At 43.8% G+C, this 16,898-nt stretch overlaps 1 protein-coding gene across 1 annotated transcript in view; it reads right to left on the minus strand.

The window, feature by feature from the left end:
* pmfbp1 (polyamine modulated factor 1 binding protein 1) overlaps positions 1 to 16,898 on the minus strand; it is a 967,668-nt gene that overhangs the window by 215,039 nt on the left and 735,731 nt on the right. The window contains exon 28 of the mRNA XM_078544531.1: positions 16,319 to 16,549. Within this exon, the coding sequence (XP_078400657.1) occupies positions 16,319 to 16,549 (231 nt within the window). The remainder of the gene's footprint in view (positions 1 to 16,318; positions 16,550 to 16,898) is intronic.

Raw genomic sequence — 16,898 nt, forward strand, 5'->3', positions numbered from 1 at the left:
CTTCTGTAGACCCTTGGTCGTGCCAAATGTCTTTGTGGATTTGGTCCCTTGTCGTCAGCACCTGGCTCTTCCTGGCGCCCCAGCAGCTCTTGTTCCTCGGGGTGACAGTCTTCCATGAGCAATGCCAAACGACAATGAGCCCTTCTTCTCTTCAGTCAAATTTACAGCTAGCAACCAGCACATTTCCCACTCCTCCTTGTTTCTGTGGACGGATAGATTTGAGGCATCATTGCACCTTCCCCTAGAATGCTCTCCCACCATCTCCAAGCAAGCAAGTCAGTGTGAAGCCCTCAGTCTAGACATGGCATCCCCAGGCCATCCTTTGCAGGTGAAGCATTTCCTGGAGGTCCACAGGTGGCTGAGCATCTTCCTCTGACATGTCTGCGCATTCAGAGGGTCTTGATCAGGGTGAATACATCCATGTGCTATAACACTCAGTCAGGCTATTTTCAGCTTGCCTCCATTAGCCTAGACACTCACCATCAATAGCCTAACCTTGTACTAATGTCATGACGGTAAGCATTGTGCACTGTAGGCCATGACCATTTAAATGAGAATATTGAGGCTTGTAGTATGCATGTAGCTTCTGTCCAACAGCCATGGCCCTTGATTGTTTAATCTTCCTTCCCTTTCTACAAGCCTCTGTCAGGAACTGATGGCCATTCAGACCAACTCAAATGTAGCCCCATGACTTAATGGATTCTTGCATGAATGCACACCATTAGTAAATGAGCAATACTCCTCCAATGGGTATTTAACCCTCAAAACCAGTACTTAGCTGAGCCTTGTTCTCCATGGCTTGAGCAAACAATTAAGAGGATGGCCCAAAATAGTAGTTCTCAATGCCTCACACATGCCTTGAGACCCCTTCCATATTGTTTTTTACAAGCTAGTTTTTCCAACTGCATCATTACTCAGTAAAACCAAGGATGGTGCATACGCAAGATAAGATCACACGGAGTTAGGGGTAATATATTAGCTTGGATAGAGGATTGGCTAATCAACAGAAAGCAGAGAGTTGGGATAAATGGGTCCTTTTCTGGATGGCAAGTTGTAACTAGTGGGATGCCACAGGGTTCGGTCACTGAGCCCCAACTATTTACAATCTATATTAATGACTTGGATTCCGGGATAGAAGGTACTATAGCTAAATTTGCAGATGACACCAAAATAGGTGGGAAAGTAAGTTGCAATGAAGAAATAAGAAATTTACAAATGGATATGGACAGGTTAGGTGAATGGGCCAAAATTTGGCAGATGGAATTTAACATGGATAAGTGTGAGGTTATCCATTTTGGTCGGAAGAATAAAAAGGCGGCTTATTATTTAAATGGAGAGAAACTTCAGAATGCTTCAGTGCAGAGGGATCTGGGTGTCCTCATGCATGAATCACTGAAAGCTAGAATGCAGGTACAGCAGATAATAAGGAAGGCAAATGGAATTTTGGCATTTATTGCTAAAGGAATTGAGTATAAAAATAGGGAAGTGTTGTTGCAACTGTACAAGGCATTGGTGAGACCGCACCTGGAGTACTGTGCACAGTTTTGGTCCCCTTACTTGAGGAAGGACGTAGTTGCATTGGAGGCGGTTCAGAGGAAGTTCACTAGATTGATTCCAGAATGCGGGGCTTGTCTTGTGAGGAGAGATTGAGCAGTTTAGATCTATATTCGCTAGAGTTTAGAAGGATGAAAGGAGATCTAATTGAGGTATATAAGATGCTAAAGGGGATAGACAAAGTAGATGTGGAGTGGATGTTTCCCCTTATGGGGCATTCTAGAATGAGAGGCCATAGTTTTAGGCTAAGGGGTGGTAGATTTAAATCAGAGATGAGGAGGAATTACTTTTCTCAAAGGGTCGTGAATCTGTGGAATTCACTACCTCAGAGTGCAGTGGATGCCGGGATGCTGAATAAATTTAAGGAGGAGATAGACAGGTTTTTAATTAGTAACTGCTTGAAAGGTTATGGGGAGAGGGTGGGAAATTGGAGTTGAGGCTGAAATGAGATCAACCATGATCGTATTGAATGGAGGGGCAGGCTCAAGGGGCTGAATTGCCTACTCCTGCTCCTAGTTCTTATGTTCTAACCTTTGTGATTGTGACCAACACCTTCCAGCCTCCCTGTCACCCACCAAGTTCCTCCCATCCTCCTCCACAGTCACCGCCTCCTAATTCCCATCCCTCTTGTTATTAACTTCAAGGTTCAAGAAGGCAGCTCACCACCAACTTCTCGAGGGCAATTACGGATGGGTAATAAATGCTGGCCTAGCCAGCAATGCCCACATCCCACAAACGAATAAAGAAAATCCAGCCTCCACCTGTTACCCTTGACTCCATCATTGTTCACGTCGATATTCCTGTTCTCCCCCCTTTTACCTTCAATAATGATGTCCCCATGCCCTTTGTTGATCCGACCCTCCCCTTCTCGAGGCCACCTGCACCCTTACTTTCTGAGACCCGCCCTATGAGACCATCCAATGCCCCCCATGACTTTATAATTGCCAACTTATCGAATCCAGATACCTCCCCTGAATGTAACTGTGCCCTCTGCTTCCTAATACTATGCATTGAGCCCCCAGGACCAAATATCTTGGTTGACTGACCACGCCTTACACACCATTCTGTGCATGGCCATCACCGTCCCGAGAGGCCATCCCCTCCCCAAGACTGGGATCGAGACATGCGTGCTGCGTAAAGCCCTCTAACATGGCCCACACAGCCCGAGGGCAGTCTGCTCAACATGCCCCCGATAGTATGGGCCTCAGCTCCAGGCCAGTCTCTGATTCCTCCTTCACCACTCCACTCTGTTTCATAACCCCTCCGCTCCCAGTCCTGCCTCTATCTTCCCCCTTCCCTTCAGTGTTCCACCGCCACCACCCCCAGTCCTGCCTCCATCTTCACCTTTCCCTTCCGTGTTCCACCAATCTTCCCCAGTCCTGTCTCCATCTTCCCCCTCTTTGCTGGCCTTGCCTCCCACGCCTAACCTTGGTGTAGCTTGTGAAACAAGCACCTGAAATCTTGCAGCATTGCTCTTAAAGATAGGCAAAAACAGCATCTACGTACTTCAAAGTCATTGATGAAGTGAAGCTCACTTCATGCCACTTACATTCAGTCGGAAAACAGACTGTTCCAATTATCCGCTGGTGGAGTACTTAATTAGGAGGGGGAACGTAATTCCAGCGAGCTTGCCTTTTAATGTGCATTCATGATATGCAAATTAATGCAAATGTGGTTCCCGACATAAATCAGCAGCAAACTCATCCTGCTTTTAACCCACCATCAAAATGGGAAAACAAAATTCCAAACTAATTTCCTTTCGGTGGGAAACTGACTTTTTCCATCACACCAAATTTAGTACTCTTGCCTGGTACGATTCCCACCGATGGTGGGAGTGGAAAATTCTGCCATAATGCCTAACGTTAAACGTGATTCCTCAATTGGGCAGTATTTGCGAACAATCCTGAATTTGCTAAGAATTACACGAACAACCAATTTAAGATTATCAGTTGGGCTCACAATGTAGCACATTTACTCCTGCTAGAAGCTACATATATTCATATGCAGGGACCTGTCCTCGGTAGGTAAAAAGATTACATCCAGACATTGCACCTTTTTTGAATTATCAAAAGCATGGGAGACAATCGTTCCCTGGTGCATTCACAATGGCAACGTCATGATTAATCAGAACTGACTTGCCAATCAGCACCCCTTTTCTCATGCAGTATAAATTGTTGTTCCCTTTGAAATTTGCCATTCTTGTGTCTGTCCAGATGAGTCCAAAACAAAAAGCTTCGACGGCATATCTCTTTCTTTCCAGCAATTTCAGATTAACTGAAACATGCTTGAAAAGTATCCCAGGCGTCCCTGAAAGTAAAATGTACTGCTACAGGTGCCTTCGTCACATCAAGCGTCTCCTCCTCCAGTTGCTCCTCCTCCAAAGATGTGACAGGATCTGCATCCAGTCCTTGATGCTGCACAATGTTGATAAAGGTGCAGGAATCCATAGGCCATGTGAGGGGAGATTTGGAAACAGAAAGGACAAGGCAGTAGTACAGGGTAACAATATGGGTAAGGATAAACAGAGTGTGACAGGATCTGCATTCAGTTTTTGCAGCTGCGCAATGTTGCTAAAGGCGCAGAAATCCACTATCATTCTGGAAAACCTTGCTGATGCATCCTAAAGAGCACTCCCCAGATCTGTCCAGACACTTGAATTACATCTTCATTAACTCAATGGCTTGCTCAATTACAGATCTTGCGCTCATGAGGATTAGCTAACTAATAGGAGACAGGGAGTTGGAATACGGGAGGCATTTTCAGGATGGCAACCTGTAACTAGTGGAGTGCCACAGGGATCAGTGCTGAAGCCACAATTATTTACAATATATATTAATGACTTGGATGAGGGGAATGAATATACTATCGCTAAGTATTCAAATGACACAAAAATAGTTGGGAAGGCAAGTGGTGAGGATGACACAAAGAGTCTACAGAGGGATATAGACAGGTTAAGTGAGTGGGCAGATGGAATATAATGTGGGAAAATGTGAGGTTACACACTGGCAGGAAGAATAGAGGAGCTGAATATCAATTGAATGGAGAAAGGCTGAAGAAAGCTGCAGCACAGAGGGATTTGGGGGTCCTCATGCACGAATCCCAAAAAGCTAGCATACAAGTTCAGCAGGTAACAGGAAAGGCAAATGGAATGTTGGCCTTTATTTCAAAGGGAATGGAGTATAAATATAGGGAAGTCTTGCTAAAACTATACAAGGTACTAGTTAGACCACACCTAGAATACTGTGAACAGTTTTGGCCCCCTTATATAAGGAAAGATATACAGGCATTGAAGGCAGTCCAGAGAAGGTTCTTTAGGTTGATCCCAGATATGGAGGAATTTTCTTATTAGGAGAGGTTGAATAGGTTGGGCCTGTACTCATTGGAATATAGAAGAATGAGAGGCGACTTTATTGAAACATAACATTCTTAGGGGGCTTCCAATACTCCTTATTGTAGATGCTGAGGAGTTGTTTCCCCTTGTGGGAGAGTATAGGACCAGAGGGCATAATCTCAGAGTGAGGGGTCGCCCATTTAAGATAGAGATGAGGAGGAATTTCTTCTCTCAAAGGGTTGTTAATCTGTGGAATTCTTTACCACAGAGGGCTGTAGAAGCTGGGTCGTTAAGTATATTCAAAGCTGAGATAGACAGATTTTTAACCAGTAAGGGAATCAAGGGTTATGGGGAAAAGGCAGGAAAGTGGAGTTGAGGATTAGCAGATCAGCCATGATCTAATTGAATGGCGGAGCAGACTCAATGGGCCGAATGGCCTACTTCTGCTTCTACTTCTTATGGTCTTATGTGGCTTCGGCTGTCCCTTTCCTGGGCATCAGTGAAACAGCTCCTCACAGGTGTCATGAGGGTGGCCTTTGTGTCCAAGGAGCCACCTACTGACTCTGCTTGGAGGTATGATTATCTGCAGGAGACTTAACTGGTGCAGGATGAAGGCAGCTCCCAGGTATCTTCCAGAGACATGCATTATGATCTTTCAGTGTTTGTATATCATAATGGAGTGGAACCTCCTTTCTGGTTGATGATTACTCCTGAGTGATCTAAGGGAACCTTTATTGTCACATGTGTGCAATCCATGACTCTCTGTTCCTGTGGGAATTGTTTAACAAATCTGAGAGCCCTCTCCTACTGACTGGCCTCATCAGCAGTGAATTGGATACAAGTGCCAGCCCTGGCAAAATGGCATTGGTCACCTGGAAGGTGCACGTGTGGGGACCAGATTGTGAGATTCTACACGTATTACCAGCAAAAAACCTGGAGTGAGCCAGAGGAGAAGAAAGTAAGGGCTGTAGTGATCTTGATGGCCACTGACAATGCATGCCCACCTGGTCCACTTGGCAGCAAATGTCAGCAACAACCTAACGGCAAAGTCTGAGCCTCCTGAGGAACTCATGCTAAGTCAAGTTCAGAAAACTGATCCTCTGCCTGTTTTCCCCTTTGTCAGGGGTATTGCATCCTGCTGTGTGCACAACCCCTGTGGCAGGTGGTTAAAGAGAAGGTTGCTGTTGCTGCTGCTCCTGCTCTTCTTGTTCCACATCGGAGGTCCAAGGTAGAGCTACATAAACATCTCCCATGCTGCTGTGAAGGCTGACAGCTGGGAAGTGGAGATCAAACCAAAAAAAAAACCTCAAGTCTTGGAAATAACCTCCAAATCAATGAAAGCACACTCGCATAACAACTCCTGTGAACAAAATCCTTTCGTTGAGGCAAGCTGTCATATCTCAGTATTTAAAGTCTTTCTTGTCTGTCAATTGCTTAGCTTTGTCAATCCCTGCTGTGCTCTTGTTTTACTTGGTGAATTCCAGGAATCCCTGAAAACATGTGTACTCCGAGTTAAGGCAGACTCCTAGGTTAAAACTACACTTAATTGACATTTAGCATACTTATATCTCAGACACACCTGTCCCACAGGAGTTTCCCATGCTCTGATGAATGCGCTCAGGATAAACACGCAAGCCACTGGGTTTCTGTTGGCTTCCTGACATGCTGGCAATTTCTGGTCTTTTAACCTGTTGCCACCTAGACCCCTTCCCACCCTGGCGGGTTATAATTCTCTCAATTAATTCTGTTTCTTTTGCCACAGCATGACTTGTTGCGTATTTCCAAAATGTACTGCTTTTTATATTTCACTATTTTAGGATTTAATTAAAATTGACTGTGTTAGGCTAGAAGTTTGAAAATTTTAAACAAACACAAGCTTTTGACAAGTAAAGATCATTGCGGTCACATTAAGAAGCCAAAAACATACAAAATTCAACCTCAGCTTCTACAAGGCACAAGGTAAAGTAGTTCATGGAATATAAAACATGATAGTCACCTTCTGTAAATCCCCAAGAGTTGCTTTAGTTTTCTTTTATTACAGAAAGTAACAATGAAGAGAAACATTTCAGGCATTAACTCAACCAACAGGAACACAAATCAATACTCTTATATCCAAGTGACTTTGTGTGACAAATGCAAGCCTTGTACCTTGATGACATATTTGCAAATTGAATAGTCAAATAAATTTTCAACTAGAATCAATACAAAGAGCCAAGGTAACACAAAAAATGCCGATTTCACAGAAGCTTTTTAATGGATCATTGGTTTAGCTGTCTATTAAACTTAATTCCCTGATTTTGATTTTGTTTTTTATTACTTTACCTTTCAGATTTCATTCTAAGTCATTTAAGGAAAAAAAACAGCCTGTTCCTAATTAAGGTTCATTAGATTAACCCTTACAATACTGCACATCTAGAGGGAATTCTGTATCTTTTGGGCTAGCTAAAATTTCAGAGTCTGATTTTATAAATAGGCATAGTTTTGGCAGCTGATGTATGGATGGATTTTTCCATTAGAAATCTATCTGCAGGTTGAGAGAAACATAACACACTTCTAAACCACCCTCACCACCATTCCTTGTTCATGCACGTAACGAGCTTGCTACTACTGTAATACTGTGACATGTGAGCAGTACAGTAGTCAAATACACCACTGACCATCCACACAGCGGCATTACTGTCCCAAAACATTACTAGGCCGTCAGTTCAGAATCACAATCCTGTATAGATGTACTGGCATCTCTCCAATCCATTGTAAATGTCCTACTCTACAGGCACAGTGGTAATCCTTCCACTTTATTACACTACCTTACGAAACACGGCATTATTGCTCTACTCCAATATGTCCTCTCTACCCAAACACGGCAGTATGCCTCTACTCAGTACTATACTATAGATAGTAATGTAGTGTGGTTGTGCGGTCAAGCAACCACGACCAACAAATGAGGTAGGGGGCTCAGTCAAGCTAAAAGAAAAGGCTATACAAATACAAGTAAAAGTGGAAATCCAGCAGACTAGGAAAGCTATAACAAACAACAAAGGGGTACAAGAGGTGCAAAAAGGCAATATTAAAAAAACTTGCCAGAGAGATAAAATCTACCAGCAAAACTTTTAAAATATATTGTGAAAGAGAGCAGTAAAGGGGAGTGCGAGCTCATAAAAAAATGAGTGCAGGTGAGATTACGAGGAATAATAAAGAAATGGCAGATTTGTTAAATGGGTATTTTGTATTTGTTTGCACAGTGGAAAAATAGGACATTATATCAGCGGCACAAGGTAACCTAGAAACAAGTTAAGGGGAATAACAGTACTTTTAATATAGGTTAAAAAACATGTAATGAAGAAAATAATGGAACTTCATCTCCAGGACCTGATGGTTCCACCAGATATTGGTAAGGAAATTGCAGATGCTTTCGTCATAAATTTTCAAAACTTCTTAGATTCAAGAATTGTGTCTTTGGATTGGAAAATTGAAAATGTCACTCCATTATTTAAGAAGTGAGATTGGGAGAAACCAGGTAATAACAGACCAGCCAATTTAACATCCATTGTGGGGAACTTATTGGAATATATCATCAGAATTCCATTGTCTCCATTGTTTCTATGTCCAGATTCCACCTCAGAAGGATCAAAACATCTAAGCTGTGTCAATTATTAGCAACAATGACTTGTAGTTAGAAAAAAAGAGATTGAAATATGAAAGAATGGAAGCAGTTGGCCTTGCGTAGCACCTTTAACATACAGAAATGTTTTGAGGAGCTTCATAGGCAGAAGGTTTTTTTTATTGATTCATGGGATGTGGGCATTGCTGGCTGGGCCAGCATTTATTACCCATCCCTAATTGCCCTTGAGGAGGTGGTGGTGAGCTGCCTTCATGAGCCGCTGCAGTCCATGTGATGTAGGTATACTCACAATGCTGTTAGGGTGGGAATTCCAGGATTTTGACCCAGCTACAGTGAAAGAACGGTGATATATTTCCAAGTTAGGATGGTGAGTGGCTTGGAGGGGAACTTCCAGGTGGTGGTGTACCCATACATCTGCTGCCCTTGTCCTTCTGGATAGTAATGGTCATGGGTTTGGAAGGTGCCATCTAAGGGCCCTTGGTGAATTCCTGCAGTGCATCTTGTAAGTGGTACACACTGCTGCCATTGTGCGTCAGTGGTGGGGGTAGTGAATGTTTGTGGATGGGGTGCCAATCAAACGGGCTGCTTTGTCGTGAATAGTGTTGAGCTTCATTAATGTCTTTGGAGCTGGACTCATCGAGGCAAGTGGAGCGTATTCCATCACACTCTGGGCTTGTGCCTTGTAGATGGTAGGCAGGCTTTGGGGAGTCAGGAAGTGAGTTACTTGCTACAGAATTCCTAGCCTCTGACCTGTTCTTGTAGCCACAGTATTTATATGGCTAGTCCAGTTCAGTTTCTGGCCAATGGTAACCCCCTGGATGTTGATAGTGGGGGATTCAGCGATGGTAATGCCATTGAATGTCAAGGGGTGATAGTTAGGTTCTCTCTTGTTGGATATGGTCATTGCCTGGCACTTGTGTGGCGCGAATGTCGCTTGCCACTTGTCAGCCCATGCCTGAATGTTGTCCAGGTCTTGTTGCATTTGGACATGGACTGCTTTAGTATCTGAGGAGTCGCAAATGGTGCTGAATATTGTGCAATCGTCAGCAAACATCCCCACTTCTGACCTTATGATGGAAGGAGGGTCATTGATGAAGCAGCTGAAGATGGTTGGGCTGAGGACACTATCCTGAGGAACTCCTGCAGTGATGTCCTGGGACTAAGATGATCCAACAACCACAACCATCTTCTTTTGACTCCAACTAAACCAGTGGAGAGTTTCCCCCCTGATTCCCATTGACTCCAGTTTTCTTAGGAGTCCTTGATGCCACACTTGGTTAAATGCTGCCTTGATGTCAAGAGCAGTCACCCTCACCGCACCTCTGTAGTTCAGCATTTTTTGTCCATGTTTGAACCAAGGCTATAATGAGGTCAGGTGCGAGTGATCCCTGTGGAACCCAAACTGAGGGTCAGTGAGTAGGTTATATCTAAGCAAGTGCTGCTTAATAGCACTGTTAATGACCCCTTCCATCACTTTACTGATGATCGAGAGTATACTGATGGGGCAGTAATTGGTCGGGTTGGATTTGTCCTGCCTTTTGTGTACAGGGCTTATCTGGGAAATTTTCCACATTGCTGGGTAGATGCCAATGTTGTAGCTGTACTGGAACAACTTGGCTAAGGGCGTGGGAGTTGTGGAGCAGAAGTCTTCAGTACTATTGCCAAAATATTGTCAGGACCCATAGCCTTCGCAGTATTCAGTGCCTTCCGCCTTTTCTTGATATCATGTGGAGTGAATCGAATTGGCTGAAGACTGGCATCTGTGATGCTGGGGACCTCCGGAGAAGGATGTGATGGATTATCCACTTGACACTGCTGGCTGAAGATTGTTGGAAATGCTTCAGTCTTATCTTTTGTACTGATGTGCTGGGCTCCCCCATCATTGAGGATGGGGATATTTGTGGATCCTCCTCCTCCAGTGAGTTGTTTAATTGTCCACCACCATTCATGACTGGATGTGGCAGGACTGCAGCGCTTAGATCTGATCCGTTGGTTGTGAAGTCACTTAGTTCTGTCTATTGCATGCTGCTTATGCTGCTGGCACGCAAGTAGTCCTGAGTTGTAGCTGAGGTTGACACCTCATTTTTAGGTATGCCTGAAACTGCTCCTGGCATGCCCTCCTGCACTCTTCATTGAACCAGGGTTGATCCCCTGACTTGGTGGTAATGGTAGAGTGGGGGATATGCCCGGCCATGAGGTTACAGATTGTGGTTGAGTGCAATTTTGCTGCTGCTGATGGCCCACAACGCCTCATGGATGCCCAGTCTTGATCTGTTTGAAATCTATCCCATTTAGCACAGTGGTAGTGCCACACAACATGATGCAGGGTATCCTCAATGTGAAGACAGGACTTCATCTCCACAACGACTGTGTGGTGGTCACTGTTATCGATTCTGTCATGGGCAGATGCACCTGCGGCAAGCAGATTGATGAAGGTGAGGTCAAGTATGTTTTTCCCTCTTGTTGGTTCCCTCACTGCCTGCTCCAGACCCAGTCTAACAGCTATGTCCTTTAGGACTCAGCCAGCTTGGTTAGTAGTGGTGTTATCGAGCCACTCTTGGTGATGGACATCGAAGTTCCCCATCCAGAGTACATTCTGTGCCCTTGCCACCCTCAGTGCTTCCTCCATGTGGTTTTCAACATGGAGGAGTACTGATTCATCAGTTGAGGGGGGGATAGTACGTGGTAATCAGCAGGAGGTTTCCTTGCCCACGTTTGACATGATGCTATGAGACTTCATGGGGTCCAGAGTCGATGTTGAGGACTCCTAGAGCAACTCCCTCCCGACTGTATACCACTGCGCCGCTACCTCCTTGTATCTGGGACACTATCTGTAAGGTACGATTTGGTGAGTATGACTAGTCAGTGGGACAGCTCTCCCAATTTTGGCCCAAGTCCCCAGATATTAGTAAGGACAACTTTGCAGGGTTGACAAGGCTGAGTTTGCTGTTGTCTCTTCCGGTGCCTAAGTCAATGCTGTGAGGTCCATCCGGTTTCATTCCTTATAGGCTTTGTAGCAGTTTGATGCAACTGAGTGGCTTGCTAGGCCATTTCAGAGGGCATTAAAGAGTCAACCACATTGCTGTGGGACTGGAGGCCAGGCCAGGTAGGATGTCAGATTTGCTTCCCTAAAGAATATTAGTGAACCAGATGGGTTTTTACCAATGGTTTCTTGGTCATCATTAGACTTTTAATTCCAGATTTTTATTTCAAATTCTACCATCTGCCATGGTGGGATTCGAACCTGGATCTCCAGAGCATTGCCTGGATTACTAGTCCAGTGACAATACCTCTACACCACCGCAGATAAAGAAAGAGCTTGTATTTAAAAAGTACCTATCACCTCCTCAGTACTTTATGAAATTACTTTTGAACTGTAGCCACTGTTTTGTAAGCAAATATGGCATTAAATTTGTGTGAAGTCCCATAAACAGCTATCAGATGAACGATCTTTAGGAGAAGTAACAGAAGATGTGGTCAAAAAAGTTTATGTTGAGATGGTTTTGGAGATGGGGAGAGAGAGCTAGGCAAAATGGGTTTGAGGAGAGAAATCCAGAATGCGGCAATTGACAGACTCTTATGATACATTCTGATGAATGTGACCCATCACTCTTTAGCATATTTCTTCATTTTCAAAGCAAAACATTTTAAATGGGCAGTGGTGAGCCCTGTAAAGTCTGTTCAATAACCTTTAAAAAAAGACAACCTAAGTGAATCTCAGTAACTTCTAGTTCAGGAAAACAGCACAAAATGGTACCACAACAATTTATTTTAAAGTAACAGTGCCGAGCTAAGGGCTTCTTCCATGCATCTCACTTAATTGAATATAATAATCTTTTTTTGTTTGAAAAGATACAAGAGAAACGTTCAAATTCTAATGAAGTGAGAATCTTCTGATTTCACTCTTTCATGAAATATGCATGTTGACTGCATCTCTTCTTCATCTATATTTAAATGTCTACTCACTGCACAAACCTGAACTGTCCCTAGATGCAAATCATCTACCTTCAAGAGGGTGCAGTATTGCATATTATCCTATCTGATGATCCCAATGCTTAGGATGTCCTGAATTTACCTAATCAATCTTTGTTTTAATGTCAGTGAATAAACTGTTATTTCACTTATTAATCTAGAAATTTGATATGGAAAGGTAGCTGAAGATCTAAAGACCGCACAATAATAAATAACAAAACTGAAGTACAACACATTTGACACTCAGGTTAAGCGGCATCATGGAAGTGCTTGACAAACTTTTTTCTTCTTGCAAATTCAGAGAATCAGGAGGAAAACTCTCCGCTGGTTGGAGTCATACCTAGCACAAAGGAAGATGGTTGTGCTCGTTGGAGGTCAGTCATCTCAGCTCCAGGACATCACTGCAGGAGTTCCTCAGGTCCTAGGCCCAACCATCTTCAGCTGCTTCATCAATGACCTTCCTTCCATCATAAGGTCAGAAGTGGATATGTTCGCTGATGATTGCACAATGTTCATCATCCTTCGCGACTCTTCAGATATTGAAGCAGTCCATGTCCAAATGCAGCTAGACCCGGACTAAAACAAAAAATGCTGGAAAAACTCAGCAGGTCTGACAGCATCTGTGGAGAGAAAGACGGAGTTAACATTTCGAGTCTGTATGATACGGACTCGAAACGTTAAGTCCGTCTTTCTCTCCTCAGATGCTGTCAGGCCTGCTGAGTTTTTCCAGCATTTTTTGTTTTCGTTTCAGATTTCCAGCATCCGCAGTATTTTGCTTTTATCTTAGCTTTGAGCTAAGACTTGGGCAATATCCAGGCTTGGGCTGACATGTTGCAAGTAACATTCACGCCACACAAGTGTCAGGCAATGACCATTTCCAACAAGAAAGAATCCAACCATTGCCCCTTGATGTTCAATGGCATCACCATCACTGAATCCCCCACTATCAACATCCTGGGGGTTACCATTGACCAGAAACTGAACTGGGCTAGCCATTTAAATACTGTGGCTACAAGAGCAGGTCAGAAGCTAGAAATCATGCAACGAGTAACTCAACTCCTGACTCCCCAAAGTCTGTCCACAAGGCACAAGGCAGGGGTGTGATGGAATACTCCCCACTTGCCTGGATGAATGCAGCTCCTACAACACTGAAGAAGCTGGACACCATCCAGGACAAAGCAGTCCGCTTGATTGGCACCACATCCACAAACATTCATTCCCTCTACCGCCAACGCACTGTGGCAGCAGTGTGTACCACTTACAAGGTGCACTGCAGGAATTCACCAAGGCTCCTTAGACAGTACCTTCCAAACCCACGACCACTACCATCTAGAAGGACAAGGGTAGCAGATAGATGGGAACACCACCGCCTGCTAGTTCCCCTCCAAGTCACTCATCATCCTGACTTGGAAATATATCACCGTTCTTTCACTGTCGCTGGGACAAAATCCTGGAACTCCCTTCCTAACAGCAGTGTGTGTGTACCTACACCACATGGGCTGCAGCAGTTCAAGAAGGCAGCTCACCACCACCTTCTCAGTCAGAAGAAACACTGGGCATAATTTAATGCTTCTCCCAGATGTGGGCAGGGAAACGGGGGTGGGGGGAGCTGTTTAATTGGGTGGGAAGGGGCAGGGTGGAGAGCCTGTTATCTTCCTGACTCACCATGATTAAGTTATGGTGGGGAAGGCCTTCTCATCGCTAGCCCAACTGAGGCCTTTAAGTGGGCAGGAACCTGTCAGCCTTCCTGCAGTTTGGGAGGAGCGGGGTGTCTCCTGGCCACAGCTGTGGGAGAGGCTCCCTATTGAGAGTCTCCCTCCACAATAGTGGCCTGGCAGCTGTGGCTATTCTTTCAGCAGAAGTTTCAAAAGTGCCAAGAGAGCGCCCTCTCTCCTTTACCTGCAATAGCAGGTTGTAGCTCCTTCCATGCTGCAGGGCTTCCTATTGGTCCTCCAGCTTCAAAGGCCCACCCAACATCCTTAATTGGATGGCGAGCACACCCTCTGGCACTAAATGGCCAATCAAAGTAAAATCACTGTCGGGACTGTTCCCAACATGGTACAGATCAAGACCCCCATTTGATCCTGACATCAGGGTCCCGACACAAAATGCAAAATCTTGCCCAAGGTATTTTTATGGATGTAACAGAATGGGATTTTATATACTTTTAAAATACAAAGGAAATTTTGTTTCTGTTATTTTAACTGTCTAATGTACGTTCGGCAAGTCAACTTCTGTCACGCAGTATAATTTTTTTCTACATTACAAGGCACAAATACTCCGCGTCTTTATGACCTTCATTACACACATAACTGAAAGCTTATTAAAAGAGAGTGGATTTTTAATTTGCAACTATTCAAACATTATTAATTGGTTTCAGGCAGGTGTTGTGGATTGTGCATCATACCAGCAATCTGATGACTGTATTATGTTACTGCCATGCAATAATTATGTGGAGCAAATCACACCTGCACAAGTGCTGGCTCGAGTAGCATTCCATAGTTTGTCTCTTATCCTCGTTTAGAGAATAACCTAGGTGGATCTGCATTTATAATTTAGGCAAGGGAGAGAATTGAGAGTATCCTTCAATTGTCCCATTAAAAAACAGAACTGTGACCATAACAGGAAAGTAATTTATTAAAAGGAACAGAAACAGAAATCACCAGAAAGAAAATAGTTTCATATTCCTTACACCTGTAATTAGGCCTGTATTATAAAATGTTTAATGTTGGTTTCAAGGAATAATTTTAGTTTCATCTAGCTGGTTTTGTTACACTGGTTGATTTTTCTACAACTTGTTTTTTGTGAAACCATTTGTTGTTATGCTGGAAATAGAACACAATTGACAAGTGAGGGATATTGATTGTCACTTCAGGCTGGGATTAATTACAGCTTTCTCTGCTGGGAAGAATACCCTTTGACAATGGGACAATTTAGGGAATAGGGTGGGAAAATCATGAATTCTCCTGAGTTATTATTTCACTTGTCTCTGGTCCACAAGGTTAACCATAATTGCAAATCAATTCACAAAGTGACCATTTGTCAGTGGGTTAAATTATGTAGTTGTGCATTTGTAACTAGCTACGATCATTTTATTATGGGTTTAAGAACAACCACGGGGAGAACTTTCTCCCGTCGAGCAGGCTGGTCGGGAGCGGGCGCGAAGCCGATTGCCGCCCGCGATCGGCTGCGCGCCGCCATTTTACGTGGGCTGGCCAATTAAGGCCCGCCCATCATGATGCACACGCGGAAGCGCTGTGCACTCCCTGTTTGAACTGGGACATGTTTATGAATTTTCATAAAAATTTATATTTAATTAATGAAACCTTTCATGAAACCTCATCCCGCTCGTGGATGAGGTTTCATCAAAAATGCGAAGGCCACCTGGGCTCTTCACCCAGCCTGCCAGCCTTAAGGTTGGACGGGCAGCTTTCTCAATAGGCTTAATTAGCTCATTAATGGCCCTAATAGGCCTTTGACAGTTCGGCAGGCGCGCAGCCGACTCCGCTGAAGAACAGAATGATGCACACCCGACATCACTGTGCATCATTTTAAACATCAGCGTGTGCGGCCCGCACACCGAACAGAAGATTCTTCCCTATATCTAAGTGATACCACATGCTATGCCTAGTTTATGCTCTTCTGTATTAACTCTGTGGTTATAATAGACTTTTAGACATGTTAATATTTGTGTGTCCTGTCATTTTGAACATAAATGGCTTTTTAAATTCTATAAGCTTCCCCATAAAAAGGCGACTTCCAGGAAACAAATAACAGAAGGGAAAAAATTATGTCTCGACTATTACAATCTACAACTGAATAAATGCCTCCACACCCACCTCATTGTGATGAACTGTGGCCTGTTCCCGAAGGCTGCGAATGATCTCCTCACACTGGGTCACATGTTCCCTGTTTGCAGACAGGCCTTCTTGTGCGACATGCAGCTGTTGAGTCAGCTGATCAATGCTGTCCTCATAATTTTCCACTTGTCTGCACTTGGTTTCATACTGGTGCTGCACTGTATGCATGTCATTCCGTAGCTTGTGGAGCGTCTCGTCGCGGCTGCAAAGCTAATTAAATGGATAGGGAAAAGTTCTCGAATTAAAATTCCTCCTCTTGATCGAAAATTTTAAATTTAACTTTAGTGGCCCAATAACTGATCTGGGACATTCCTCTCCTGTTTGCAATATTCATCTTGACATTCCATTTTCCTCATTCCCAATAATGTGGTAACAAGGTCAGTGATTTTACAAATATTATAGTCAGTCTAAATGTGTTATCAGGGTCATAAATAGGATATGAATTAGGAGGGGAAATCAATATTTTTCCACTATTCATGAGAAGAATGGGTTAAGGGGTGGTTCCGCTGCATAATATACACAATTACAGATCTGTGAGTGAAGGTGCAGTCCACAAATT

The sequence above is a fragment of the Cetorhinus maximus genome, chromosome 6 (genome assembly GCF_964194155.1).
Source record: "Cetorhinus maximus chromosome 6, sCetMax3.hap1.1, whole genome shotgun sequence".
NCBI lineage: Eukaryota > Metazoa > Chordata > Chondrichthyes > Lamniformes > Cetorhinidae > Cetorhinus > Cetorhinus maximus.